General features: G+C 39.5%; 1 protein-coding gene across 2 annotated transcripts; it reads right to left on the bottom strand.

Annotated features, from left to right (window-relative positions):
- Positions 1-5,028: 5,028 nt before the first annotated feature.
- Positions 5,029-27,982, bottom strand: LOC122875965 (golgin subfamily A member 7-like). 2 transcript variants are annotated; one of them, XM_044195697.1, is made up of 6 exons: positions 27,825-27,982; positions 25,547-25,672; positions 18,781-18,933; positions 14,074-14,175; positions 11,799-11,842; positions 5,029-6,847 (listed from the first exon to the last, which is right to left on the bottom strand). In XM_044195697.1, the coding sequence occupies exons 1-5, from the start codon at positions 27,831-27,833 to the stop codon at positions 11,801-11,803; spliced, it is 432 nt and encodes a 143-aa protein (XP_044051632.1). In that variant the 5' UTR covers positions 27,834-27,982; the 3' UTR covers positions 5,029-6,847; positions 11,799-11,800. The 2 variants fall into 2 exon arrangements, with proteins under 2 accessions (XP_044051632.1, XP_044051631.1); XM_044195696.1 differs by having other exon boundaries at positions 5,029-6,850.

Here is a 27,982-nt window from a genome sequence, read left to right on the forward strand (position 1 = left end):
AGCACTCAAAAAGAGCCTAAAAAGGTGCGACACTGACATCTGGTGGTCTGAAACAGACATTACACTCTTCTTTTTCTGTAGAAGCTGTAGTAGAAGTGAGTTACAACAAACTGTCAACTGCCATTTGTGACCCAATCATCCATTTTCAAAAGCACTTATCTTGTTCACTGTCATGGAGTGCTGGATCCTATCCCAGCATGCATTGGGAGAGAATTAGGGTGCACCCTAGCTAGTCACAGGGCTTACAGACAAATCTACAGTCACAATCACACCTACAGGTAGTTCAGAGTTTCTAATCCGACTAACCTGCATGTTTCTGCACTGTGGGAGGAAAACCCACACAGACACAGAGAGAAAATACTGTTCTGAGCCAAAGCTGCCAAAACAATAGGAGTGGTACATCTGCATACCAAACAATCTTCTGTTTCCCCATCTGCCACAGACAGATCTCATTTCAAAGCCCACTGGCAGAGGGGAGGGATGTTTACAGTAAAGTCCAATTATACTTTTTCTGCCAGAGTACATCCAATAAACCCTAAAGCTGATAAATTATAGTTGTCATAAGTACAGTCATTTAGAACTGAGGCAGTAAGCTGCCCCAAATCTTTATGCGGTCTTTAAATTACAGCTGCTTTCTCTGTAGGAGAACACTAGCTGTGGATGTTGGAGTGAAGCCAAACATTTCTCTGTTTGGGCAATCTATTGTGCTGCAGTGTAAACTGAGCTGAATCACGCAGTAGGGGGGGCCTGTGAGGGGACTCAGCCCAATGCTACTGCTTCCCAGAGAGATGTGAAGTCCGTCAGGTTCAGACAAATGTATAGTGTATCGTCTGCTGCATTCACTCAGGAAGTAAAAGATCGGATCTTTTGTGGTTCATATCTGATTTTTTTTTATGCATGCAGAACAAGGCTATCAGAGGGCTGCTTGAATTATTCAGTTCCAGTCTAATTCATTGTTGAGAATCCCCAATTAAACACACATCAACAAACACATTAGACCCTACTTTCTTTCTGTGATTTTTCTGTGTTGTTGCTGGACAGGATTTTGTTAAGAATTGCAGCAACCAGCAGGTAACAAACAGTAAGAAATCTCTCCTACCCAGATGTTTAGATGGGATGGCCAGCACCTGTAAGGTGTGTAAAACACATTCACCTTTTGTATCAAGTAGTGCATTACATGTACATCAGCTGGGGTAATTCACCTCATGCCCATGTGGACTACAGTATATCGGTAACAAGAGCAGATCTGTAACGATATGTTTTATGAGAACACAAAAATGTAGAAATGATATGAAGTCATGAAGCTGAAATAATAAACTAAATTGACAAAAAATTAATCAGCAACAATTTTGATTCAAATAGACAGATTAAGTAATTTGTTGAGAAAAAATGCAAACAATATTTGCTGCTTTTATGATGTAAATTCTGATTGATGTAAAAGATCTTTGGGTTTTGGGACTGTTGGTCAGACAAAACAAATAGTTGGGCTTTAGAAAATAGTGATGCCATTTAAAGGGGAACCCCACCAATTTTACACATCAAAGTGTGTTGACAGGTGTTGGGGAGATCCACTGCACATGTTAAAAAGTTGTGGGGGGTGGTGGTGGAGTTAGAAAGAAGTGAGCTTACCAGACCTCTGCAGCCCGCTCCTCATCTCTGCTTGAGGCTAGCGGTGTAGCTATGCTACATTAGCCGCTACTAGAATAACACACCTGAAACTCTGACCCAACTGTCAGCGGTCGATTGCATTGTGGGTAATGTAGGCAAGAAGAATAATGCTTGGAATAATATAGATGATATTGATTTTGATCCTTTTCTTTAACTGTCCATTGTGAGTCTGAAAATGTCATAGGAGTGCAATGCTGAATTGGTGTAATACCCCATATATATATGTGTGTGTGTGTGTGTGTGCATATACAGTACATGTATTGTATTATTTTAAATAATGAAGAGATCAACATTCGTATGTTAAGAGAAGCTTTGATTGCAGAGAGTAAAGAACAGTGGGCTACTGACGAAGGGAGTAAAATAAAATTGTACATTTAGGATGATGAAATATGAACATGGTACTGAGGATGATCCTATAAATCACTTTACGCCTATTTGAGGGGGAAGCTCTCTATCAGAACAAACCGAAGGCTTGTGTCATTACTTTTCTTCTGCTTTACGGAACACAATTTGAAATTTAGCACACACACACACACACAAAAAAAACACATTTTACCTGAAATGATGCAGATGTTCTGTAATGTTGTGACGGATGTTTTGGTTTTGTATATATGTACATGTGTTATAGGAAGATGATTTCAGAGAGAATAAAAAGTGAGGATCTTGCACAATATACCTTTATCTCCAAAGGATTACTCTTCAGACCTGGTGTTTGCTCCTCCCAACAACAGACGTTTGGTCGACAGACAAGTTTGGAGAAATGTCACATCTTGTTCTATGAGGCCGCTGAGAGCTGTGATCATGTTTTATATGTGTGCGGTTGGCAGGAAATAGCGGGCAGGGGGTCCCACTGTGGCCCTGATGTAAACATTTTTAAAAGTATGTTGCTTCCATATTCTAGAAGTGTTGTTCTTTCCTGGTTCGCTTTTTCATCGCAGAAAAGTCAGTCTTTCTGTGGAGGTAAACCACAATTTATTACAGTGAATGTATGTAAAATACAGTATATTCTTTGTAATATAAATCATTTCCAGGATGATTCCCACATTTTCTCTGTCAAAATGCCATGGCATTCCTGAAAAACACTGATGAGGGCAAACCCTGGGAGGGAAATATAATTGGCATTATTTCTATTCTCTAGTTTGGCTGCATTTACGCAATAACGGAACATTTGATTTTTATCCTTTAGCAGAACAAACTGTCTCAACCGAAACTTCAACAGTCGGCTGTCAGTAGATCAGATTTCTGCAGAAAAACCCAGAAAACAGTGTGCTACTCTGTTCCAGGTTCAGGTTGCAAAGGGGGTTTTATGGGTTTGTACGTCAAATAAAAAACAAAGGCAGTAATGAGGTGAAACACACACAAACCGATATGTGAGAAGAAAAACCTCATGACATAGAAAGCAGTGATGCTAAGATCAAGAGGAATGTATTACTATTAACTATAAAGATGCTGCCAGTAACATTTTAATAATACATTTCACATTCTGTGACACAGTAGTAGTGAGCACAAACGTTCATTCTTGACCTTGGAAACAGTTTGAAACAAATAATTTCAATGCAAGGTTCACTTAGCTTTCTCTGGGGCTTACTGAGCCAACTGATGATGACCATGAAATATGGTTGAAAGCGGCAGAAAAAGCTAGGGAGTGAAACTTTTGTTAGAGTATTTTGACAAAGTTGTAAGATTGCTTTTGGTGAGGTGTGTTAATGTCTCCTGGCATTCACACTGCAGGTTCTCAGGGTGCTCGAATCTGCCCCAGGATGCACTGGGCAAGCAGCAGTGGACAGCTGGTGGCCACAAAGTTGAACTTGGACAGAAATACTGCTTTATACAACAAAACAGAAAGAAGGCACTGTTCTTGCAGTGCAAACCTTGTTTGATTGATCACCTTTTTAAATATAACACTTGTGTTGTGCAGTCAGAGCCAAATTAACCTGCGAGATGGCCTCAGGGGCAAAGGTGATCGATGCAGCAGAACCAAAGATATAGTCTTTTTTTATTCCATGCATTCTTCTTCCTTGTCAAAACCTGGTGCCTACATTACCCAAAATGCAACTCCACTGCCATCAGTTGGGTTGGAGATTCTAGTAGCTGCTAGCCTCAAGCAGAAATGAGGAGCTACAGAGGTCTGGTAAGCCCACTTCTTTCTAACTCCATCCCACAGATTTTTTTCATTTTCAAACTCGTAGTCTTCAGCCCCACCCTACGCTGACTCAACTGACATCACTTGAGGACATTTATCAGACTTCACACAGCTCCCTCTGGAACCACAAAAGGCTTTATACAACTTTGTTCACATATGCAGTAGTACTACCCAACACCTGTAAACACACTTTGATGTGTAAAATCCCTTTATCAGAGAGGCACGGGACTGGGTTCAAATGCAATGCACCAGTAGTGGCATTTATTGGGTTCCATACACCAAGAGATTCAATAACACACAGCGATGCATCAGATTACACAAATCAGTATCATTCCTGACCCCTGCCCCAACAACCCTCCCCTCACTGTTTGTAAAATGGAATAGTTAATATCAAGTGTCCTGAGGGGAGGTGATCTTGAAATAAAAGGGGACCAGTATCTCATCGCCAAAAGAGTGAAGGGCAGATTGAAAGCAGCTTGCAACACGTTTTCTTCTCAGCAAATCAAATATGGTAGATAATAAGGCTCAGAGCAATTTGTTATGTACATGTTATGTAATGAAACTTTACTGATCCTTGTTAGGATTTTTTTTATTCCAACTTGCTTTAACTCTGCAAAGGTCAAAGGTCAGAAAAATATCGACAAGCCACTGAGGGGTGGAGGAAATATCACGTGTAGCTCATGCATCCTTCTGCAGGCTGCAGGTTTGCAGATCCAACAGCTTAAACTCCGGTTCACACAGCTGAAGGACGGTTCGCCTCCTCACTGGATCACTCTGCTGTTCCCTGAGAATATAACCTCATCTGGTCAGGGTTCATCTACACTGTGAGAAATAGTGCAGGTCTGGTGGATTCAGGAGAGCTTTCCTGCTATATAACACTTAGAGAGAACACAAAATACTGCCCTTGAAAGCAAACCAAGTTGAAATGAAGCCCTGGAGTTCGTTCAGTTCTCGGTTCAAAACTTTTTGTCTCTAAATCACCAGGAACTTTGTGTCTTGTAGATCTTTTCTCAAGTGTGTTTGTAAAATCTGAAATGTGCATTAACTCTCAACACCAACATAACACCAGAAGCATGCATGGTGTAAAATATGTACACATTTTATTTATTAGCATACAAGTTTTAGATTAATAAAACATTGGATGTCAACTGAAAAAAAGAACATAGAAAAGTTCAATTAACCAAACTCCAGATAAATAAAGTACGAGCTAAATAAAAAATGATTAATGGAACTTTATTTACATGATTAGACATCAAGATAATTGTTGATCTTTTAGCTATGGCATTCAAAAATCTATACTTATTTCATAATAAAACATTATGACAACCAGCCATACGTTCTACAGTATATTCAACCTTTGTTAAGGTTTGAACAGCATTATACCATAATCTTAGGCTTTAGATGCTTATTAGCAATAAGTGAACAAAGCCAAGATCTGACATGATTTCACAGTTAAGGCCTGGTCACACCAGAAAGTGGTACAGTGAACTCTGGCGCTAGCCCAGCCGGCTGGAGATTTTCTCTATTTTCCCTCAAAGGGTTCTGTTAACTCCCCCCAGGCATTTTGTTCACCATTTACACAAGAAAATAAAATTCTCCGAGCTAGTTCGCAAACTTGTTAGCTTAGCTCAGCTGCTAACATGATAATAAGCTCACACAGTTTATTCTAAAGACATATATGTACCACTGACTCCTGTCTCATAACTGTCTGCAAACCATTGCTCATCTGTGGGGCAGCTAATTAGCTATGATAGCTTCATCCATTTTGGACTCTCCGACTTTCTGTCCCCTCAAAGGTCAGAACTGTCAAGACGGCTTGCTATTGGTCAACAACGCAAATTTGAGGGTCACGAAACATTTGCGCTGATTTACTTTGCCCCCGTGAAAGAATCCACTAATAGCAGCAATACCATTGGAATGAATTGAAATCGCTGCTGAATTTCGCCGGTCCTGGTGTGACCAGGTCTTTAGACTTTAACAAAGGCAACATTCAAAGCCATTACAGGCACTGTCAACTAACAAGAGCACTTTTAATACTTCGGTCAAAGGCAATCTCACAATATATATGAATATATGCTTATTAGACATGAGTCAAAAATCAACAGTAGTCACCAAACACTATGCATAGCACAGTTTACAAAAAAAATTTAAACACGACTTGAGAAGTAGCATTAACAATATTGCATTTAACATGCTAAATACAGAGCGAGCACAAGTTTTGGTTTTTCGTAAAGAATCTCTTAAATTAAAGATGTACATTAAGATTGGAATCTGTGACGGTTTGACTGGAATGTTTGGATCCTGACAAAGTTCAGTGTTTTCAGTTAACTATAAGGTCAAACAATATAAAAGAAACATGCAGGAAAGACGATAAACTACAAAGCACCCTTGCAAGAATACATGGAATAAGAAAAAAGCAAACAAACTGAGGTGTGGCACATGCAGCAAATCACACTAATAACCAGAGTTCTTTGTTTCTTGATTAAATGATATCCTCAGTTCAGCCAAGACAATCACTTAAAGCATGGGTGTGGGTGAGATCCATAGTCCTTCGTAAAAGTAAGTTACCCTGTGTGTTGGCTTCATTATTCAAAAAGGAGTGTCCAAAAAAGAAAGAAATATACAAAAGTTCATAATTCCACAAATACTACTAGTCAAAAAACTGTCTTTAGTCCAAAATTAACAAATATAATTGCTCATGGCTTAAGGAATGTCAATAAATTGTGTAAATGAGTTAGTCTATCAGTTTTTCCATGACATCCTTTTCTTTTCTCCAACCAAATACAAGCATATAACAGACTTAAACCCTCAGTTAATGAATAGGTCACAAATAATGATAAAATAATAGATGAAGTAGTGTCGGGTATGAAATCTCAAACTTCACAAAGGATACTCTGAATGGAACATGCACATGATAGTGGAAAGGGATAGATTGTAGAGACGCTGTATTAAAGGGTGCAGGTCTGGGTGGTCCTCAGGGAGGTGGATAATGGTGCTGGGCTGCTGCAGACCCTTTAGCACCGCTCAGCAAAACAACTGCTACAGAAACAGAAAGATTAGTTCGTGACATGACATGACAAGTGAGCATTACACAAAACGTTTTCACAACAGACATTCTGTCTTGTTATAGCAAGAAAAGCATGTGTGTAACAAATAACTAATAATAATGCAGAGAGCTTTTGTCTTTGGTTTTCTAAAAGTATTGGTATCAAAAGCAGGTATAGTTCTGTCAGGTATTTATAAAGAATGTGTAAATGTTGACCAAAGTGCTGTACAAATGTTCTCAGAATGCTTTAACAAATGTGTACAAAGAGACAATACAAAAGTAAGTGACATATTTCAATGAAAAATGTCTATTAGCTTGGCCTGTAAAAAACATTCTTGGCAGGTGAGGAAAAACAATTTTCAGACAATGCGAAAAACAACAAACTATTCAGGAGTACGATTTATGCAGCATTGTCCAACATTCCCCACTGACACTAAATATTCTCATGTGTGCAGCCTAATTTACAGGTTGGTGAACTGTGGCCAAGCAGCGAGTTTGTACGCCGAGCCAATCGACACCTTATCAGGAGCAGAATGTCTTTTGGACGAGATGCCAGGACACCGACATGGCGCCATCTGCCTCTGAATGAATGCTCAGCAGTCAGGAGCTCTGCGGGCCAAGTCTGGTTTTTCTACTGTGCAGTCATCCCACTAGAGGCTGATCCATCACGCTGTTCAGCCCTTCACCTGGGAGGCTCCCAGCCAAACAAAAACCCTGCTTTAAGCCAGCTAGGCCTTCAGCCATAAATCGGGAAGGAGAGGGGATGGGAGAGGACGGCTTGATAGATCTGTGATGAGGGTCCACACTGGCATTTTTTTGTTCTGGGGCAGCCAGGGGCCAATAAAAAGTCAATATTTCTTCCTTTTTTCATTTTTATGCCAAAAAATGACAAAGCTCAAGCAATTAAAACAAAACAAATAAGTTGGAAAAAAACATACAAGGCTGTAATTTCAAAGTATTTATCTGAGAGGAAAATCCCTTCAAAGCATAGGGCACTTAAAGCTGCACTAATCACAATTTTCTATACAATGGATAAAATGTGTAATGTAAAAGGAATTTGCAGCGATGAACCCACAGAGAATTATCAGCCAACTCTGCAGTTCCCTTCAGCTCTGCAGAGTTTTTCAGCCTCTTTCAGCTCATTGTTTTGGTTTTCGGGCCTGCCACTTTATTGTTTTAGTCAACCTCATTTCCAGGCAGCTGCTTTCAGTGAAAAAGCTGACAAAAAACATTGTACACTCCCTGCCCAGCACTATATGGCATACAGACAAAGTTAGCTACTTGCTGGTAAATACAGTGAGTCAGCAAAATAGCCAAATATTTTTGTCAGGAGTTGGTGGAGACCAAAACAGAGCTGAGAACAGGCAGATGTTTGATAACATGTTCCCCATAAGAACTTCATAAAGTGGTACTATGTCGGTTGTTGTGTTTTCAGCTTGTTCTGCTGCTTTAAAACAAAACATACTACTGAACTATAGGTATCCTCATGGTAAAGACAGGGAGGTTTCATTCAGATTTGACAGACTGTCACCCCTGAAGATGGTGAACTTGCAAAAGAGGAAGCTCACAATTTCATTGTGACAGACCTTAATGACAACTTAATGGCCAATATGAGATTTAATAAAAGGCTGATGGCGGTCAAACACACTGATGTATTAGTCTAAGCCTGGAGGAGACAGAGACCCGGGCAGGATAAAGAGGCTTAAACACTGGGAAGGATGGATATACTTTATGTGTGCTCAGTCTGCTCGCTGGCTGTGCTTTACCCTTTCTTTGACCATGGCAAAGCTCCAACGCACTCTTCTCTCAACAGCTACTTATAAAAGTCCTGGGTTTACATTCCTCAATAGGACGTGTATATGTATCGAGGCGCTCAGCAGGAATTTCAAACGAGAAGATTAATCCCTGTATGCATCTACAGTAGTAGGGCAATGGTTTATCCATCCACCGGGGTCTATGGTCTCAAAACTGTTGCCAAACACAACATTCCCCATAGGTAAAATATTTATGGGGTATGTCTTACTCTGCCTGATGGTGCTGTCTACGCTACAGTGCAGACTGGGCCCCGTCCAGCATCTATGCAAAGTACTTTTCAGTATGATTTGGACCCAGCACATCCTAGGATGACACCATGAAAATGAGCTTCCCTGTCTTATTCAGTACACAAGGGGAAAAGAAGGGATTTATTGTGACAGAGATTGAAACAATTTATGGGATGAGATGTGCTCTTGAGGCAAAAACCATGAGGCGTCTGCCAGCGTGTAAGATCTGCAGATATATAAAAGCCATCTGCGATTGATGATCATTCTGTGCTGTCTCAGAATGTTTTAGCATTCAAACGAAACAAAGTGCGTTGCGGGATAGTACATGATTGCTATGGAATGATAACTGTTGAGGAATGCTCTTAATGAAACAAATTGTATTACAGGGTAAATGAGGAAGACTATATTTTCTTTGTTGGAAAACATTTCCCAGAAATTTCAAATCAATGACACACCCTCATATTTTAATCATTATTGGTGACTTGCTGTATGACTTGGTCTTAACGAGCACTTATTTCCAGTGTAATAAAAGTAAAGGACAAGAAGGAAGACAGGAAACAGAGAATTAATGTTTGGGGTTTATGCTGGCAGGGGAGACATTCTGTACCAAGGCAACATTGAATACATTTTAACAGATGAAATTGCATGAATAATAAATGTAATGTGTTCGTGTATTGCGGTATGTCCAAATTGAGCACTGTTCTAACATTGTACCCGGTGTACACTGGGTGAGTCACAGGAACAGTATGTAAGTCAATGTAACCAGTGTATGACAGACTTCCATGATTGTTCATTCAAGTTCTATTTAGTGAGAGTGTAAACTCAAGAGCCGGACTGAAGGAGCCCCATGTTCTTTCAGTTAGGTTACGGTTATGTCTCTGTCTCTCTCTGTCTCTCTACCTACAGTAGCTTTACAGTACTTCCCTCACTCCCCATCAGACGCTGTCCTGCCTATTAAATCAAAATGCAAATACAGTGTATCTGTGAATGAAAAGCCTTTGCACTGAGAACATTCCTTACATTTAGAAGTCAGAAGCAAAGATAAGAAAACTTCCAGAGTTGTGACAAAGCAGAAGTACCAGCCAGTACAGTGCTGCTGCAGAAGTGTTACTGTTCTGAGATGGACAACTATAAAATGGGGCAGTCATACCCAGTGTGGACAAGGTTCGCTGAAAGCGGAATTAACCCAGTGTTCATTTTTAACGAAAAACATTTGTTGGCAACCTGTTTTTCACAATGAAAACGAGACAAAACCAATTAAAAAGTAACCTTTGAAAACCATAATTTTGACTAAATGTATTTTTCAGCAACAAATAAAAACTAGACAGACAAATGAACTAATTATTGTTATAATTTAATTTATGTCTTATTCAACAACCTGCATGCATCTGTGGAATCACACACTGTAGCTCCTAAATAGTAAAACAGTATCCTCTGCCACCCAAAATATCTCTTGCTCAGAAGTTGATTTAGCCGTTTGACCTGTTGCACTACCGTTAATACGAACCACCTTGCATTCTTTGTAATGTTATCTGACAATATGGGTTCTTGGAAGAAACAGATTTATGGACCGAATTCATCCACAATCCACTGAGAATTAGACAAAAAGCAGCAACAGCTGACAAACCGCAAAAAAAAATGCAGGTAGCCCACTGACATTTATAAAAAGTTAAGCTAATGTAATATTATCAAGTGCTGTGAAGATGGATGTAACGTTAATGCTACTTTCAGTCGACTATCTTTCATGTTGCTATCAGAAGGAATGAGTAAGTCCCAGGATTAATGTCGGCAGTCAACCATCTAAATCTTCCTCTAGATGTTCGCTAAAGTAATATCACTACATTATCTGACATTTTAGCTTCTCCTCTCAAGCTAAACCCAGACAGCAGTACTTTATTGAACAAGTGAGTGAATCAGCTTCTGAATTGTTCACCTCTCTGCAATGAACGTACGTACTCTGCTGCATTCACATCCTCTCAAATATTCAGTAAATACAAACTGCTCACTGGGAACAATCAGTCACACTAACGGTAGAAAATATGAGAACAATAACAATATAAAAAGAGAGAAATTTCTGCTACAGTTTGTTTATGGTTGATTTTAAATGTATCAATAACAAGTGAGACCATTTCAGTAAATAAAACAGGAGTAAGCTTTTGAGACACAAATACAACAAGTATCACTGTAGGACGAGCAATGCCTTCAAACTGAAGCCACTTCCACTTCCCACTTCCTCCGAATTGACATGAATGTAGTAGAAGCAGGCGGCCAGCAAAGTAAACAAGGACATGGACTATTTCTAAAATGTGATAATTGTTTGATTACAGCTACTTAAAGACATGTGTCTGCAGTGAGTGCTGTTGTGCTGAAAGGACACTTTATCACTTTTTGGGTTCAGTTGCTGGGTTTGGCTCATTCATGTGCTCTGGACAGCAGCCCTTCAAGAGACCTTCGTGTGCATACTGAATAGCCTTCAGTGAAGTAAGTGATAAAACACTGAGCACTATGCAACACGAAGTCATAGTCAGCAGAATTATCCTTTAAATGTTTTATGAAACAGGCCGCCTGACTGGAAAGCAGTTCACTAATATTACTCACAGATGAAGAGGCTTTAAACTTTGATGAGGGATTTGTCTTTGAATCCAAAGGAGGCATTCAACATGAAAGCAACGGTACACATAAAGAGTGAACCCTCTTTTATTACTGCTCTTTGACTCAAGCCCTTTTCTTTGCAATACTTCCAAAAAATGAAGAGGAAAATGTGTGTTTCATAATTGGCACAATGTATTTGTACGCTTTAAAGATTTTGGTTGTGTTGTACATACTCAATAGCCCAACATCAAATCTGTACTAGTAAGAAAGTCCTCGTTATACATAGAATATTAATTATGAGACTCACTTTTATCTAGTCAGGCTTCTGTCTTCAAAGATGGTGACCTCAATCTTAATAGGATTCAGTCAAGGAAAAGCATTTGAAGCAACGTTTGACATTCAATTAAAGCCAACTGAAATTGAAATCACTTTCTCACACAGGGCCATGTAGGTTTGGATTTTGTTTTCCCTTTATAATAACAACCTTCATTTAAAAACTGCACTTTGTGTTTACTTGTGTTATCTTGGACTAATATTTAAATTTGTTTGATGATCTGAAACATTTAAGTGTGACAAACATGCAAAAAAAAAAAAAAGAAATCAGGAAGGGGGCACATGCTTGTGGATACAGCATCTTGCCCTCAGACCTGTTTCCCATGGCAGTAGCTGACTGACATTGCATGTCATAGCCTGTAAAGTCTTCAAATGTTGACACAAGACGTTTTTTTTCAACAAGCCCACATAGCATTGGTTATGTACCTTTAGCCATTGATACTGTTTGTCCCTTTACAACATTTAACATTTGGGAGGAGCCATCATGCTGTTGAGTTTGTATTCCACTTGGAAATTGGAAGCTAGCAAGCTAGGCTAACTAGCTTCCACTCAGAAAGTGGTAGCTAGTTTCCTAGCTTGCTAATGTTACCATTGATTCCCACTAGATGTTACTTTTCGTTCATGGGGCCATGGGTATGTCTGTGGTGATGGCAAGTGACCAGACTGTCAAAACTCGCTGCAACATGTAGTCCTGTAACCTGAGCACTCTGCATTACCCCGTAATTCAAACTACGACACAAAGTAGCGAACGTATGCGGTCACAGAGCAACATAGGGAGTGCTTAAATCACAGGAGGGACTAAGCAACGGATAACAACGCAAGCCCCTCAGCTGGTTAACTGCTTCCTCAGCTGTTGGAACTGAAGTAATATTACAAATGTCCGCCCACACAGATATTGTACCAATCAAATTGAGACTACTGACAGTGTCAGTTGGAACCAAAACGTCACGTCCCCTGCAGAACACAGATGTAGGGGGCACTATTAATGCAAAAAAATAAAGAAAACTTCTATTTCTTGTTTTTGGTAATAACAATTTTGTAATTAAGTACACAAGTCAAAACAAACACTGAGGATATACAGTATATGTTAATTACTTAGCATAAATTAAGTTTGACTTTAAACTGCTGTGGTAGTTTTAAAAGTTCAAAAACATGATAGCTTTTGGCTTTTCATTCTGATTTACCTGCCGTTCTTAAAATACTTTTCTTAAAATAAAAATCAGGCTCCGCCATCATTAGTAAAATTGCAGTTTCTCTTTAACATAAGCAGAGGGACTAGTAAGTGATTTAAAAAAAAAAAAAACTTTCAACCCCTCAGAAATGGAGGGAAATGGAAATACTCAGATGATCGTGTTAAGCAGTCACACCATTAGACAATTACAAATACGATCATCATGGTTCCTTGGTTCAAACACTGAACAACAGTTTAGGTGAGACAGTCCTGTCAATCTCCCAGCACTCCCAGGCCAAAGTCAGCATAGCAGCCCGACAGTGACGGAGAAATAATCCAGATCACTGTCAACCCTATAAAATCATAGGCAAGAGGGAGAACAAAGCTCAGCTGTGAACAATTTCAGTCATATTTTGTTATCCCTAATCTCCCATTGCCGCCCAGTTACAATTAATTGGGATGTTGAGTCACCCCACACACACACACAAACGCTGGTAGAGCCAGGATGTTGGTGCACCCGCTGATTTTATGCAGATGCTATGGATTACATACTAACTTTTATCTGGTGTTTTTATAGGGTATCCCTACACAGCGCTGGATTTCCTGTAAGCTGCCCGGACTGCTGCTTTCCATTTTCATCCAGCAGTTACAGGGAAAGATGTGGTGGGGGCAGAAGGCCTGTAAATCACTACATCTATTAGGTCATTGCGAAAGCTCCTTGCTCTACTTAAAAGCTGTGGTGTGATTACATTCACATTTCATGATCTCAGGGTATGTTTAACAAGTTAAAGTCTTTCTTTCCCGTACATGCTCATTCTTGCATAACAAGATTGTTTTTTATTGTAAAAACATTGACTGTATTTCTAATTTGTTTGTAAGGTTGGCAATCTGAGCTTCAGTCTACTCTTCTATTGTTTTCATTGTGTTCCTCTGAAGCACAGAGTCAGGATAAATACCTGAAATTATTAGGGGATCATTGTTTGCAGTTTATTTCTAAACAGTGAAACAAGACTCAACAGTTAAGGCTGAGGAAAATTCCACCCGAGTGAAGAGAACAAACAACAGAAGGGTAGGATACGACTCGCAGGCCTCTCTCGATGGGATCGGTGAGCAGGAGGCCTCGTGGTGCGTAGATCTTGTCATTCTGCTCCTGAATGTACTTTGCAATCTTCTTCAAAACCTAAAAGGGCACAGCAATAATAGTTTCAGATACATTGCTCATGTACAGCAAACCACTGGTTCTTAAGTAAGTAATTTTAACAGAGCATGTAGAATCTCAATCTCTTACTTTAGTATTTACAGAAGACACAAGTTATCATTTTTGTCTATCGTCTTATCAATGAATCAACTTATATTTTCAGCTCTAGACAGATCCTCTTGTTGGTTTTAACTCCATTGTTCTGTCTGTATTCTGTCTTCTATTGCAAGCTTTGTTGAGCTTGCCTCTATGACATAAGCAATATAATAAAGAAATCATGCCTGAGAGAAATTAGGTTTGATTTAGCATTTGGCTGTAGAATAACCGACTGACCTACTGTATATGTCATTAGATTATTAACAATGACGTTTTCCTATAAATATGTGCTACTGTCCATCACTCAAAACACTGACACTTTATTTATCTGCTTGAACCACACTGGTAAAATTCATTAAAGAAATGGATGAAAATGTACACTTTTCTCTCAATCATCAATCATTGACAACATATTTAACTCTATATGATATAGTAAAACCCCACTCAGCTGGTGCTACAGGTAGCTCAAATATAATAAATAATAAATACTGTTTTCCCCCCAGGATGTTTAGAGTATTATATTGAAGACAAGAAGACTCACTTTTGAGTTGTACTGTGTTCTTATAGCTAACCAATGCTAGCTATGTTTTCATGCCTTGACACTAAGGCTGGGTGCTGAACCTCAATACTTTTTTGGTACCTAGCAAACTTTGTCCATGCCAATTTTATTTAGGCAATGTTTTTGTACGTCTGCTTGTGTTAGACAACATTTAATATTTTATTATACATGTATTATTTTATTAAACACGGTCCATAGAGCAGCGTGGCACTATGGATGGCAACATAGGCGCCGATTAGAATATGGACGGTAAGGGACATGTCCATACCAATGTCAAGGCGTTGCTGAACGGTCCCTACCAATATTTTTACTGATCTCAGATGATCTTGTCATTGTAATTCCACACACTGTTACCGGGTAAGATCTATGCAGAGCTGCCAGGTTTGTGCGTTTTCTGCAAAGAGTCGTCTATTTGATGAAGAGAGAGAGCGAGATAATGGGGGATACCTGACCTGATGATCTGGCAACCTGCTGTACTACACATTGTTGGCTAGCTGCAGTGCTAGCAATGAATGAATACGGTGGTTTGAGGCGGTTAGTATTATAGTTTAAATGTTAACATCAGTCAACTGATATTATATGTAAATTTTAGGCGTAAGGTGTTGGCTAATTTTTGATCATTGCTTAGACGTCATTTTATGAAATAATTTTTTTCTTCATAATTTTAAATGCCCCTCCAAAACCAAATTAGGACATCAGGTCTTTTTTTAAGAAGAACCAAAGTGAAGTGAAGTAATAGCTTAGCTGTTCTGTCATCAATGAGCAAATACCTGCAAAACTAATGACATTCCCATCAGCCTCAGCTATACTTTGTGTTTGGTGCTAATTACACAACATTTGTATAATTAACATGGTAAACATTACCCATTAAACATCTACATGTTAATATTGTCATTGTCAGCTTGTTAGCATTTAGCTCAAAGTACCACTGTGCCTAATTATGGCCTTACAGAGCCGCCATTGACTGTAGACTCTTAGTCTTGTTAAAGTTTGGCTTCTTTTGTTAAATGAAAATTACGGTTTTGAGGAAAAACATGTTTATATCCTTCGAAATAAGGTGTTGAAAAAAATATCATTTTGGTATTGGTACCAAAACAAAAATGTCTTTTACCCAAAGATATTCAATTTACAAATCATATAAAAACAGAGAAAAAGCAGCAAATTCTCTGATTTAAGAAGCTAGATCCAGACAGTTTGGCATTTTTGCTTGATTACTGATTTAAAGGATTAATAAATTAGCTAAATTGTTGAGGATTAATTTTCAAGTAATGAACTTGTCATTTCAGCCCCACAATGTCCAGTTAAGTGTTAGTTCTCTATTTTTTATGTAGTAGGTTCTGTACCAAACTAGCAAATCTTTTTCTTGCACAGTAGGCAACCAGAGGATCCATCTAGCAAGCCACCACATTCTTGAGCTGAAAAGCTGAATACCAAGACTCAATTTTTAATTTGGTAACAACCAGTCAATTTAAATTGCATGACTTTGAGTGCTTATAAAACCCAAACCAAGCCAAATGGGTTTTTTTGTATTTATCCCAGTTCACTTCTGTCCACTAAAAGACAAATTCATATAACAGGAAAAGGCCACTGACATACTGTGGTAGAGCGGGTCGTCCACCAATCGGAAGGTCGGCGGTTCGATCCCGGCTTCCCCCAGCCCACATGTCGAAGTGTCCTTGGGCAAGACACTGAACCCCAAATTGCTTCAGAGGACTGTGCTTTCGGTGTGTGAGTGTGTGTGAATGATTAGTTACTTTGAACTGATGAGCAGTTAGCATGCCATCAGTGTATGAATGTGTGTGAATGGGGTGAATGTGATATGTAGCGTGTGAAGTGCTTTGAGTGGTCGAAAGACTACAAAAGGCGCTATACAAGTACAATCCATTTACCATACTGATCCATTTACATTCTATATGAACTTGGCCAAAAGGGATTTAAAAATAATATTTTTTTGCTACCTCTCAGAGGTCATAACATTATTGTACAATTTACAGCCAAGCTAAACACAACTTCTTACAGTAGAAACCCACTTCAGTCATCTCCAATGTCACTTATACACTGTCATTGATATGTCTGCATGCAGCAGTCAATGGATACAGGATCTCTACACACTATCTAAAATTGATGTTCATTATTAGGGCTGGGAATCATTTGAAATTTTTTACTAGTGCTCATATGATATAGACCTGTATGAGTTTTGTACCAATAACAATTTTCTAAAAAAAAAAAAAAAAAAACTTTTAAATTTAACAAATGAAGCCAAACTTCTCAAATGTTAAATCTCATCTAAACAGAAGCAGTCAAACAGGAACTTTGAATAATAAGAGTCTAAAGTATCTGATCAAAGAATAAGTAAGCAAGATAATGAAACTGAATCAAATGCTAATTTCTTTATTGGGAACTGTTAATATCATTTAATAATGGGTTTATACTACCCATTTTTCATGGCAAAGATGAGGCGATGATTTTATGAAACAAAAACTGTGACTAGATATAATAATGATAATAGAATATATATAATATTGAAAAGATTTGGATTGGAAATGGATTTGAAAATAAAAACTAAATCTGTATGTATAATACATACTGTACATATGAGACGAAACTACAGAGACTTTTCTAAACAATGACTTCTCTTCCTACGTGTCGGGCTCATCTTCCCGGGAGCAGCACAGTGTCGACAGTGCTGGACGCTGAAGCTAGCCGCACCCTGCGGTGTCAGGAGCTTGGACAAGTAAGCAGGTGACGAAAAACAAATGACAGCAACAGCAGGGCTTTGCAGAAAAACAGGTGGATATTTGGACTAACTTTTGCTGTGGAAAGAGGGAGTGTGTTTTTAAGTTTGCAAGGACTCAATCTTATCAGATTTATTTCAGAACTTGAAATTGTTTGCATAACTGTGAAAGGGGATTGGAAAGGTAAACCAAATATTTTTTTTAAAAACATATACACTTCTGTGTACCACAGACATATCTGTGGTACACTACAATGAAAATATCCATCATGAATCGTTTTAGACTAATCACTATACAGAAAAAGTGTACATGTTCTGCAAGTTGTTACAGAAAAGGAGACAGGCTAAATTCCTCATTTGAATTGCTGGAGATATGGTGTTAACGTGAAAATCCACTATGCTTCACAGTGAAGTTGTCTTTCAAGATTATCACCGCTAAGTGGTTGGATCACTTTTTCTATACCAACACACTTGAGTTGGGAAACACAATGATTAGTTTCAATAAAATGAGGAGCAACAGGAGAGGTAATATCAACATGTCTGTTGGCTGTTCTTAATTGGCGATATGACGGCTCATTAGGTAGTTTTTTTTGTTGTTGTCCATACTGGGTAGAAATTGTCCCTCCAGGACCTGTACGCCTCCAGGACCCTGAGGCGAGCAGGAAAGATTGTGGCTGACCCCTCCCACCCTGGACACAAACTGTTTCAGACACTCCCCTCTGGCAGGAGGCTGCGGACCATCAGGACCAAAACCTCACGCCAGTTTCTTTCTGTCTGCAGCTGGCCTCATCAACAAGGCCCTTATTGTCAATTTTATATTTATGTTTCTTGACCTGCAGTGCTTGCTTTATCTTTCCTTATATTTCTACTACGCTTATTGTTTTGCACCAAAATACCAAAGCAAATTCCTACTTGGCAATAAAGCTGATTCTGATTCTGAAAATCGAGTAAAATGACTAAACGTTTCTTTCCCACCAAAATGACTCGAAACAAAAAGGATGAAGTTGACTAAATATGACAAACTCAAATGGACTTTTGAGCTCATGACCAAAACTAAGACTAACTCTAAAAACAGCTGACAAAATTAACTATAGGTGATCCCACCTCATTTTGTATGTTACCAAAATAGCATTGCGATTCAATACCCAGCCTCATTCATTCTTACATTATGCATCTACGCAGGTGAAATATCTCTCACCTTCTCATAGTGAGTCTCCATACACAAGAAGATGGTGTACGCTGTGAGGCAGGCCAGACAGCCTTCAATATATGACTGGCTTCCCAGCTTCTCCGCTTCAGCGTACAGGTTATTCAGTGTCCGCACCGTCTCCTCAAACTGCTGTTTGTCAATCTGAAATACATGGAAACATAGAGGAAGTGTCAAAGAGTTAAAATCATTAGACAAAGCACAGAGCCAGGTGAATATTTGGACAGCAGTGTCCCTCTGTCAACTCTCTCTCAACTCTGTCCCAACAGAGGCTTTCTGCCTCTGTTGGGACAGAGTTCGACATTCGAGTGGAAACTCGTCTTATTAGCCCCAGATCGTTTTCTCCCCTTATTTCCATCTCTAGATAAATGAGGGGCTGAATTTTCTTGGACTGATCATACATCAAGGGAACACTCGGCCTCCTTCCCATATTGGAAACACCTCCTGAAATTAGTAGGATGCCTTGGCCATATGCTCTGTGAATGTTTTCACTTAATAACTGACAGAACAAAAGCGCTGAAAGCAGGACACACAAAGTGACAATTCAGGAAGGAATCTTGATGGTTTCTCCTTCTCCGATGGCACAGGCACACCTTGAATAAGATAAAGATGCATCTCTGCTGTTCTGTAGACTGCAGACAGCTTTTGGGATATAAACTGTAACCACGACTGGCTGATAATCAAACCAGCGTTTCTCGACAATTCCTCAAATGAAGGCTTGCTGCAGGGAAGACTGATGGAGGGCGGAGAGCTGCTGGAATTGGAGGCTGTTTTGACTGGGGTGTTGACACTAGTCCCATGATGGTGTCCAGAATGAATCTGATGATCTCTCGGCGATACTGAGGGGAAAAAGAAGGAGCCTCTAGGCCAGATGAGGAGCCAGCCAGGGGCCTCCTGAGCCTCTGTAAACCCTCAAATGTTCTGCTCCCTTGTGCCTGAGGAATGCAACAACAAGCTCCAACACATCAGTGGTCTTAGGCGTGTTTGGTACCCGCCATTGAGAGCCTTTGTTCTCCTTCTAATTTTCCAATTCAGAGGCTGCAATTCAAACCACATTTCTCCGCCTGTGCATCTTTCCATTACGTCTGACGCAGCCATATTAGCATTCCAAAAATGTTAGATGAGAGTGCAAGGCTGAACAAGGTTTACAAATTCAAGTGGGGAAGAGGATATTCTCTTAATTGTAACTGTCACAAAATGTTATGTGAACTGAGGAAATAAATATTAGACACAGGCACTGAAAACTGTCAGTTCTCAATTAATGAAACTCTCATGAATGGTTTGGCAATCTACCTGGCAAATACATTTAGAACGTTCCAAGTTCTTTGGCACAATTCTCCAAAAGCATTAAAACAGGAAAGAGCTACCAAAAATAATAAAGCCCACAGCCTAAGATAATTGTCTGCAAGAATGTGAAAGCATGCAAACCTCTGCAAAACAAGACCTGAACTGCATGGCAAAATCAAACACTGGAGTAACTAGAAGAGCGCACTCAGAGTGCAGATCTCCACCAGGCCTGGTATCACTTACTTCTCGCATGTCATTTCACGCCATTTAGTTGCTACTGACGTATATTGTGCAGAGACGGTGTGTCATTTTATGCGCGAATGTTATAGAGCAAAAAATGTCAGGTGACGTAGTATAAAGCGTGACAAAGTCCGCAGAGGGACGAGGTCGGGATGGATGGATGGGTCAAATAAACACAGGACTTTCACCCAGGAGACCGCTGTTCGTGTCCTGTGTGAAACCAAAAGTCAACTTTGACTTACTTACGTAATGTATTTAACTTAAGTCACATAAGTAACTTGACTGACATAACTAACATACTTACCTACCGGCCGGTTAAGAGGAGTGAGGAGTCAGCAGTCAATGACGGTATAAAACAGAGCAGTCAATAAGATAGGTTTTTCAAAAATTGTGTCACTGCAACCATGAGAGGTCCTTGAGCATACAGTCAAAAATGTGCACAAAAAATATTAGGCTGATGGGTCCAGTAGTATGCGAAATGAGCTGCGGACAGATACACACACCAACCAAATGTTGTGTTTGTACGTGTGTGTGTGTGTGTGAAATGAATCCTGCCAGAATACATGGGAGACCACCCAATCAAGAGGGTAGTGCCAATAAACCACCAGTGAGCAGTTTAAGTGTTGTGAAGCTGCTCTTTTCATGTGGTGCATGCATTTCAAAACTGAAGCTTTCTGTCCTGCGATCTCTGAACTGCTCTTCCTCCTCCACATCATTACTGATGCCTGCTCTTAACCCACTTCCACCGCGGTTCACATAAGGACAAAGTCCAGCAGGGTTCCTCTGGAGAAGTTGCTGACAGTATTTTTCACTTTTGGCTCCATGTTCATTTCAGCCTCCTTTTTGGTTCCAGCGTCAAAACGGCAACTGTACATCCATTTTGATATGGATGGTTTGCTATGATAAATGCACCATTTCAGCAGTGTTGCGTTTTTGCAGAACATTAAGTGAAATTATATTACATTAATTATATACTTTTGTTAGCAGCCACATAAATAATTTTGCCCCTGGAAAATAAACTGGTTCAGAGTAGGTAGAGTCTGTACTAAAGCACAGTGCGGAGTGGCTCAGAGGTTTACGCTGCTGCCTCAAATCAAAAAGGTCCTGGGTTTGAAATGTTCACATGGGTTTCCAGCAGGGTCCGAAATTAACACCCGCCAAGCGTCAAATGCAGGTCGATTTTCCATTTGGGCTATCCGCCACACTCTTCTGTCTATACCAATGTTGAGACCAAACCTATGCCCTGGGTCTTAATGTATGCCAAGAAAATGTTTCCCACACCATTAGCCTGTAATACAGAAACTTATGGATCCATAAATTATGATGAATTATGTTTATATGAAAGCTTATAGAAATGTCCCAGCAGGGCAGCTTTATATGGGATCTGGAACCACCATGAGTGGAATCAAAAATCATGCTATAGATAAAGTTGCTATAACCAGTCTTATCTTTTTACATTTGGGTTCAAACTAATATATTTAATCAGGTAATCTCAGTGAGCAACACTCAGTATGTATAAGGTTCTGCAGAGGTGTCTGAAGAATGTTGAAGGCCGACTGTAATCTAGACATGGCATGTGCACATGTGATACAAGATTATATCATCTGCATAAAAATGTATAGTGTAAATCTATGTTATGACATCTTAATAAAATAACGGAGGACACCAAGGGCTCTTAACTTCTTGAACTGCACCTTTAACCTGCTGTTAACACCAGAACCTTCTAGTTGTAAACTATTACTTCACATACAGTCATTCTGGTCTTGCGAAATCTTCACTGACACATTCAATATACTGTTACTGTCAGGAAATTCCTTTGAAGCACAGAACCTTGTGGTACCCCCTTAGTTATACTTGTATATAACCTGTTTATACAGTACCTGTGTAGTGTCACTAGTTATTTCAAACATTCATCTATGCAATTCCAATGAAGCACAATTTACAGTATCTACTAGACTTGAACTAACCATGTATAGCATATTACCAGGCACTATCATTGTATATACAGTATTTAGAGCTAGAGTATGATCGTAGTTTTTAATTTTAGTTCAGTTTCTGGTTAAGATTTTAGTTATTTATGATTTTACCATTTTACTTCTTATTTACCTCTTTAAGTGTACTCATTGTATGTTGTTTGTTTATGTGTGACATGGCTGCTTTAACACTGCACTTCATCCCTTTGGGATAAACAAAGTACCCTGTAATTAGTGGTATTAGTATTACAATGGAGGTTGATCTGAGACCATCAGTACAAACCGACTGTGTTCTATATATTGCAGCCATGTAAATAATTGTTTGGATGAGCTGGCTATACCAGCAGATTGACTTAATAATCAATAATTTTTTTGCAATGAGGGCTGCAGGTTTGCAGATAAAAAGTTAAAAAAGGAAAGTGAAAATCGGGAAAAAACAGTGACAAAAAAAAGTTGAAAACTTTGCATTTAACAATAAAGGAACAGAATTTCGCTGAATTGAGGATAATAAAATGGCATTTGTATTTCACACGTCACCATAGAGACATCGCAAAGAATCCACTCATCCAGGTCACACCACCAAGACACATTATCTAAAGATATAGTTGCTCTAGATGGCATTGCCCTGGCCTCCAGCACCACCGTAAGGAACCTCAGAGTTATCTTTGATCAGGATTTATCCTTTAACTCCCACATGAAACAAACTTCAAGGACTGCCTTCTTTCACCTACGTAACATTGCAAAAATCAGGCACATCCTGTCTCAAAATGATGCAGAAAAAAAGGTCCATGCATTTGTTACTTCTAGGGTGGATTATTGCAATTCCTTATTAACAGGCTGCCCGAATAAGTCCTTTAAGACTCTCCAGTTGATCCAGAATGCTGCGGCATGTGTACTGACAAGAACTAGGAAAAGAGATCATACAGTATCTGACAGAAGTGAGTACACCCCTCACATTTTTTGCTTTGCTACAATGTAGTGAGTGTACAGCTTGTATAACAGTGTAAATTTGCAGTCCCCTCAAAATAACTCACACAGCCATTAATGTCTAAACCGCTGGCCACAAAAGTGAGTACACCCCTAAGTGAAAATGTCCAAATTGGGCCCAATTAGCCATTTTCTCTCCCCAGTGTCATGTGACTCGTTAGTGTTACAAGGTCTTGAGTGTGAATGGGGAGCAGGTGTGTTAAATTTTGTTGTTATCTCTCTCACGCTCTCATACTGGTCACTGGAAGTTCAACATGGCACCTCATGGCAAAGAACTCTTTGAGGATCTGAAAAAAAGAATTGTTGCTCTACATAAAGATGGCGTAGGCTATAAGAAGATTGCCAAGACCCTGAAACTGAGCTGCAGCACGGTGGCCAAGACCATACAGCGGTTCAACAGGACAGGTTCCACTCAGAACAGGCCTTGCCATGGTCGACCAAAGAAGTTGAGTGCACGTGCTCAGCGTCATATCCAGAGGTTGTGTTTGGGAAATAGACGTATGAGTGCTGCCAGCATTGCTGCAGAGATTAAAGGTTTGGGGGGTCAGCCTGTCAGTGCTCAGACCATACGCCGCACACTGCATCAAATTGGTCTGCATGACTGTCGTCCCAGAAAGAAGCCTCTTCTAAAGATGATGCAAACAGTTTGCTGAAGACAAGCAGACTAAGGACATGGATTACTGGAACCATGTCCTGTGGTCTGATGAGACCAAGATACACTTATTTGGTTCAGATGTTGTCAAGCGTGTGTGGCAGCAACCAGGTGAGGAGTACAAAGACAAGTGTGTCTTGCCTACAGTCAAGCATGGTGGTGGGAGTGTCATGGTCTGGGGCTGCATGAGTGCTGCCGGCACTGGGGAGCTACAGTTCATTGAGGGAACCGTGAATGCCAACATGTACTGTGACATACTGAAGCAGAGCATGATCCGCTCCCTTCGGAGACTGGACCGCAGGGCAGTATTCCAACATGATAACGACCTCAAACACACTTCCAAGACGACCACTGCCTTGCTAAAGAAGCTGAGGGTAAAGGTGATGAACTGGCCAAGCATGTCTCCAGACCTAAACCCTATTGAGTATCTGTGGGACGTCCTCAAATGGAAGTTGGAGGAGCGTAAGGTCTCTAACATCCACCAGCTCTGTGATGTCATCATGGAGGAGTGGAAGAGGACTCCAGTGGCAACCTGTGAAGCTCTGAACTCCATACCCAAGAGGGTAAAGGCAGTCCTGGAAAATTATGGTGGCCACACGAAATATTGACACTTTGGGCCCAATTTGGTCAGTCTCACTTAGGGGTGTACTCACTTTTGTGGCCAGCGGTTTAGACATTAATGGCTGTGTGTTGAGTTATTTTGAGGGGACTGCAAATTTACACTGTTACACAAGCTGTACACTCACTACTTTACATTGTAGCAAAGTGTCATTTCTTCAGTGCTGTCACATGAAAAGATATAATAAAATATTTACAAAAATGTGAGGGGTGTACTCACTTCTGTGAGATACTGTATTTCTCCAATATTAGCTTCTCTGCACTGGCTCCCTGTAAAATCCAGAATAGAATTTAAAATCCTTCTCCTCACCTACAAAAAAAACGCTGTGACAAAACGTCGGTATTTGACGACCTGGGAATGAGAACGGGTTGGTTGAGAGAGAGAGAGAGCTACGTAAGTTGAGACACTAAGTTGTGCATCAAGCTAAATCAGCTGGGGAGAGAGAGGGAGAGAGTTTTGCTCATTACTGACTTGATTGCAAGTGATTATAAAAAGAAAAACAAAACTTAGGCAGCTGCCTATGTACACACGCTGGTCCACCGTGGCAGTGTCACGTTTTCAAGACGTACTCATTCCGCGGTCAACTTAGCAATAATAAATATGCAACGTCTCGGTAGACTTTCAAAATACCACCAAATAGCACCAAAACTACTTGGTTAAAAAGTTAATTTCCGACACTGGTTTCCAGTAATGGACATGGGTGACACTATATTGTGCATGTAAAATGTATAACGCTGACAGCCTTGCAGGTGGTGCAGGTCTTTTATTATTCTTTCTTAACTATCTTGCACACAAAGACCTAAAAAATGTAATGTTTTCATCATGTTGTAATCTTCTTGCATTGGTCACATCGCCGTCAGGGTAATCCTTAAACCAGTCCGAACACAGTATCAATCATCCACAAGACAAGACAGAGGTCATGGAACCACCATTTTACCAATTTAATGTGTTAGTGTTGTTGTACAATTCTGAAGAACACAGTGAAGAGGTGTATCCTACCCTGGTCTCCAGCTCAGTGGGGAACTTGGTTTGGAACTGGCACACAGTGCCGTTGGTATAATCTCGCTGAATGAAGACTTTGGCAGCGATGGCTGCCTGTTGCCTCATGTCCTGCAAGCTGTGAGTCTGTGAAAGCACAAGATTACAATTGATACATGGTCATACACTGATACAATACCCCTCTGGAGTGTGCCTATATATCAAGTACAGACAAGCTGAGAAAACACGTTGAAAGTACTGATGTGGGGCTTTCACTCTGTAATCTCTATAAACAGATGTCTGCATATGAATGCAGAATCTGTAGGCAAGGGACGAGATTTTAATATCAGAAGCGTTCTGGTTTCCATTTGTAGTCCGAGAAGTATTGACCAATTACGTTTGAGCAGGCTTTGGTTGCATGCAGGTCCATGTGGAGAGCAAAAGAGGTAGAACGCATTGGCCAAAATGCAATCTCAGAACCCACCAGCTATCGTCTGAGTACAATTTAGCTTTTTATCAATCTCAGAACCCTAGAGATTAGCTTTTTTAAAATGTATTTGCATTCAAATCATCGTCAGACGATAGCCGATGGGTTTCCAGATTGTTCACACGGTATCTCAGTATCTCATGTCATTCATAAACATTTTTTTGAAATTTATTTTTTAAACTGTGATTAATAATTTCAGTGATTTACAATGGCATACATAGACTTTCAATGAAATAGGCACAAAGACTAGTTGGGATAAAATCACTTTGAATGTAAATAGACTGTTATAGTTTTATTTATTACATTGTTCTGCTGTATTTGTGTGCATAAATAGTTTTCTACAACCTCAAACTGTTCTATAATATTTTGAGTGATAATCACTAAATATTTGTACATTTTTACAGACGTCTATGTTATTCTTGTTGTATTTTGGGTTCCTGGCAGCTTCATACTTTGTTTAATTGACAAAATGACAAGTCAGACTTATAGCTGAGTTGGTCCTGAAAAAAGGATACCATGCATAGGACTGTTTAAAAGGTGATAAACATAGACAAAAACAAATGCGTAGAAAGTCGGCAAAAATTAATCAAAATGAACCTGGATTCCAGAGAGTTTTAATCATCACTACGATTTATTGGTGTAATCTACTGCAAGTTGCACATATATTTTTTGTAATCTTTATCAATTAAATGAAACCATGGTCTTATGTGTACCATCAAAGGAAAAAAACTGCTAATGTATTAAGTCCAATCTCACTAATTCATTTTTTTTGACGGAGTGAGTAATAGTAATAGTAAAGTCGTAATAGTTAAGTCTACGTCAAGAAATAATGACATCTTCAAGTTTGAAGATGACATCTGTCTTGAGGTGTAAATAATAAAATGACTGATGTCAGAATTCAATTTATCCTAACTGGTACTGTGCATGCTGGCTCACTGTCACACTTGAACAGAACCATAGTTATTAGTAACACCTGTGTTTCCTACTATGACAAGTCAAAATGTCTGATGTCCACAAGGCCTATTGCCAGGTGATGTTTCACATTTTACTTCAGAAATCAGAAATACTTTATTTATATAAATGATTTACAAGATAATATTAGTGTCTATTAATTTCCTGGCATGGATTAATTGATTTATTGGCTAATCCTTTCAGCACTAGACCACCATTTAATGTAACCTAATTGTCTTCCATAATTATTTTGACTCCGCAAGAGTTGCATCTGAACACTGGTTTTGTCTGCCATTTTTGAACTGTTGTTAGTTGAATAGTTGTTTTCTATTAGCTGATATTAGCTGTTGGCGACGACTACTGTCACCAACAATCCTCTCTAACATTACCACCTTTATACTGTTAGGAGGTCAAGCTTTGATGATTTACGCAGTTTCATTCTTCCCTTCCCTTCCCTTCCCTTCCCAGTATGTTGCCCTATGGTCCAGTTGTGTAGCAAGATATGTAATTAGCACACTACCAGTTTATCAAACCCAGCTAGCTGATGTACGCAGCTTGGCTCCTCGTTGAAATAAAAAAAAAACGCTTTGCCGAGAATGCCGCATATATGAGTCGGTTTATAAATATCCTAGCCTGTTAGCAATGATACAACCACTAAGTTAACGTTACTAGTAAACATTAACGTTACCAGTCAAGTTACTGACCGACCAGTGAGCTACCAGGTTAACGCTGGTCAACTTTCCTTCTGTTTTTCTATCAGACATACTCTCAGAAAACACGAAAAAATTGTGACATTAGGAATAAATTGTTAACACATCACTGACGTATGAAAAATAACGTTCAAAATCATCGTTAGCTTACCTCTGCCATGTTGAACAAGATTTCTGTTTATCTTCCGCTAGCAGCTTTTAGCATGTACTATGAATAACTTTTCCGGGGGGAACTTTTGTGTAATAACAGGGGTTCCGGGTGTAAAGGACCGTTCAAACTGGAAAATAACTAAATAATGATAATAATAC

The sequence above is a fragment of the Siniperca chuatsi genome, linkage group LG5 (assembly GCF_020085105.1).
Source record: "Siniperca chuatsi isolate FFG_IHB_CAS linkage group LG5, ASM2008510v1, whole genome shotgun sequence".
Classification (NCBI taxonomy): Eukaryota; Metazoa; Chordata; class Actinopteri; order Centrarchiformes; family Sinipercidae; genus Siniperca; species Siniperca chuatsi.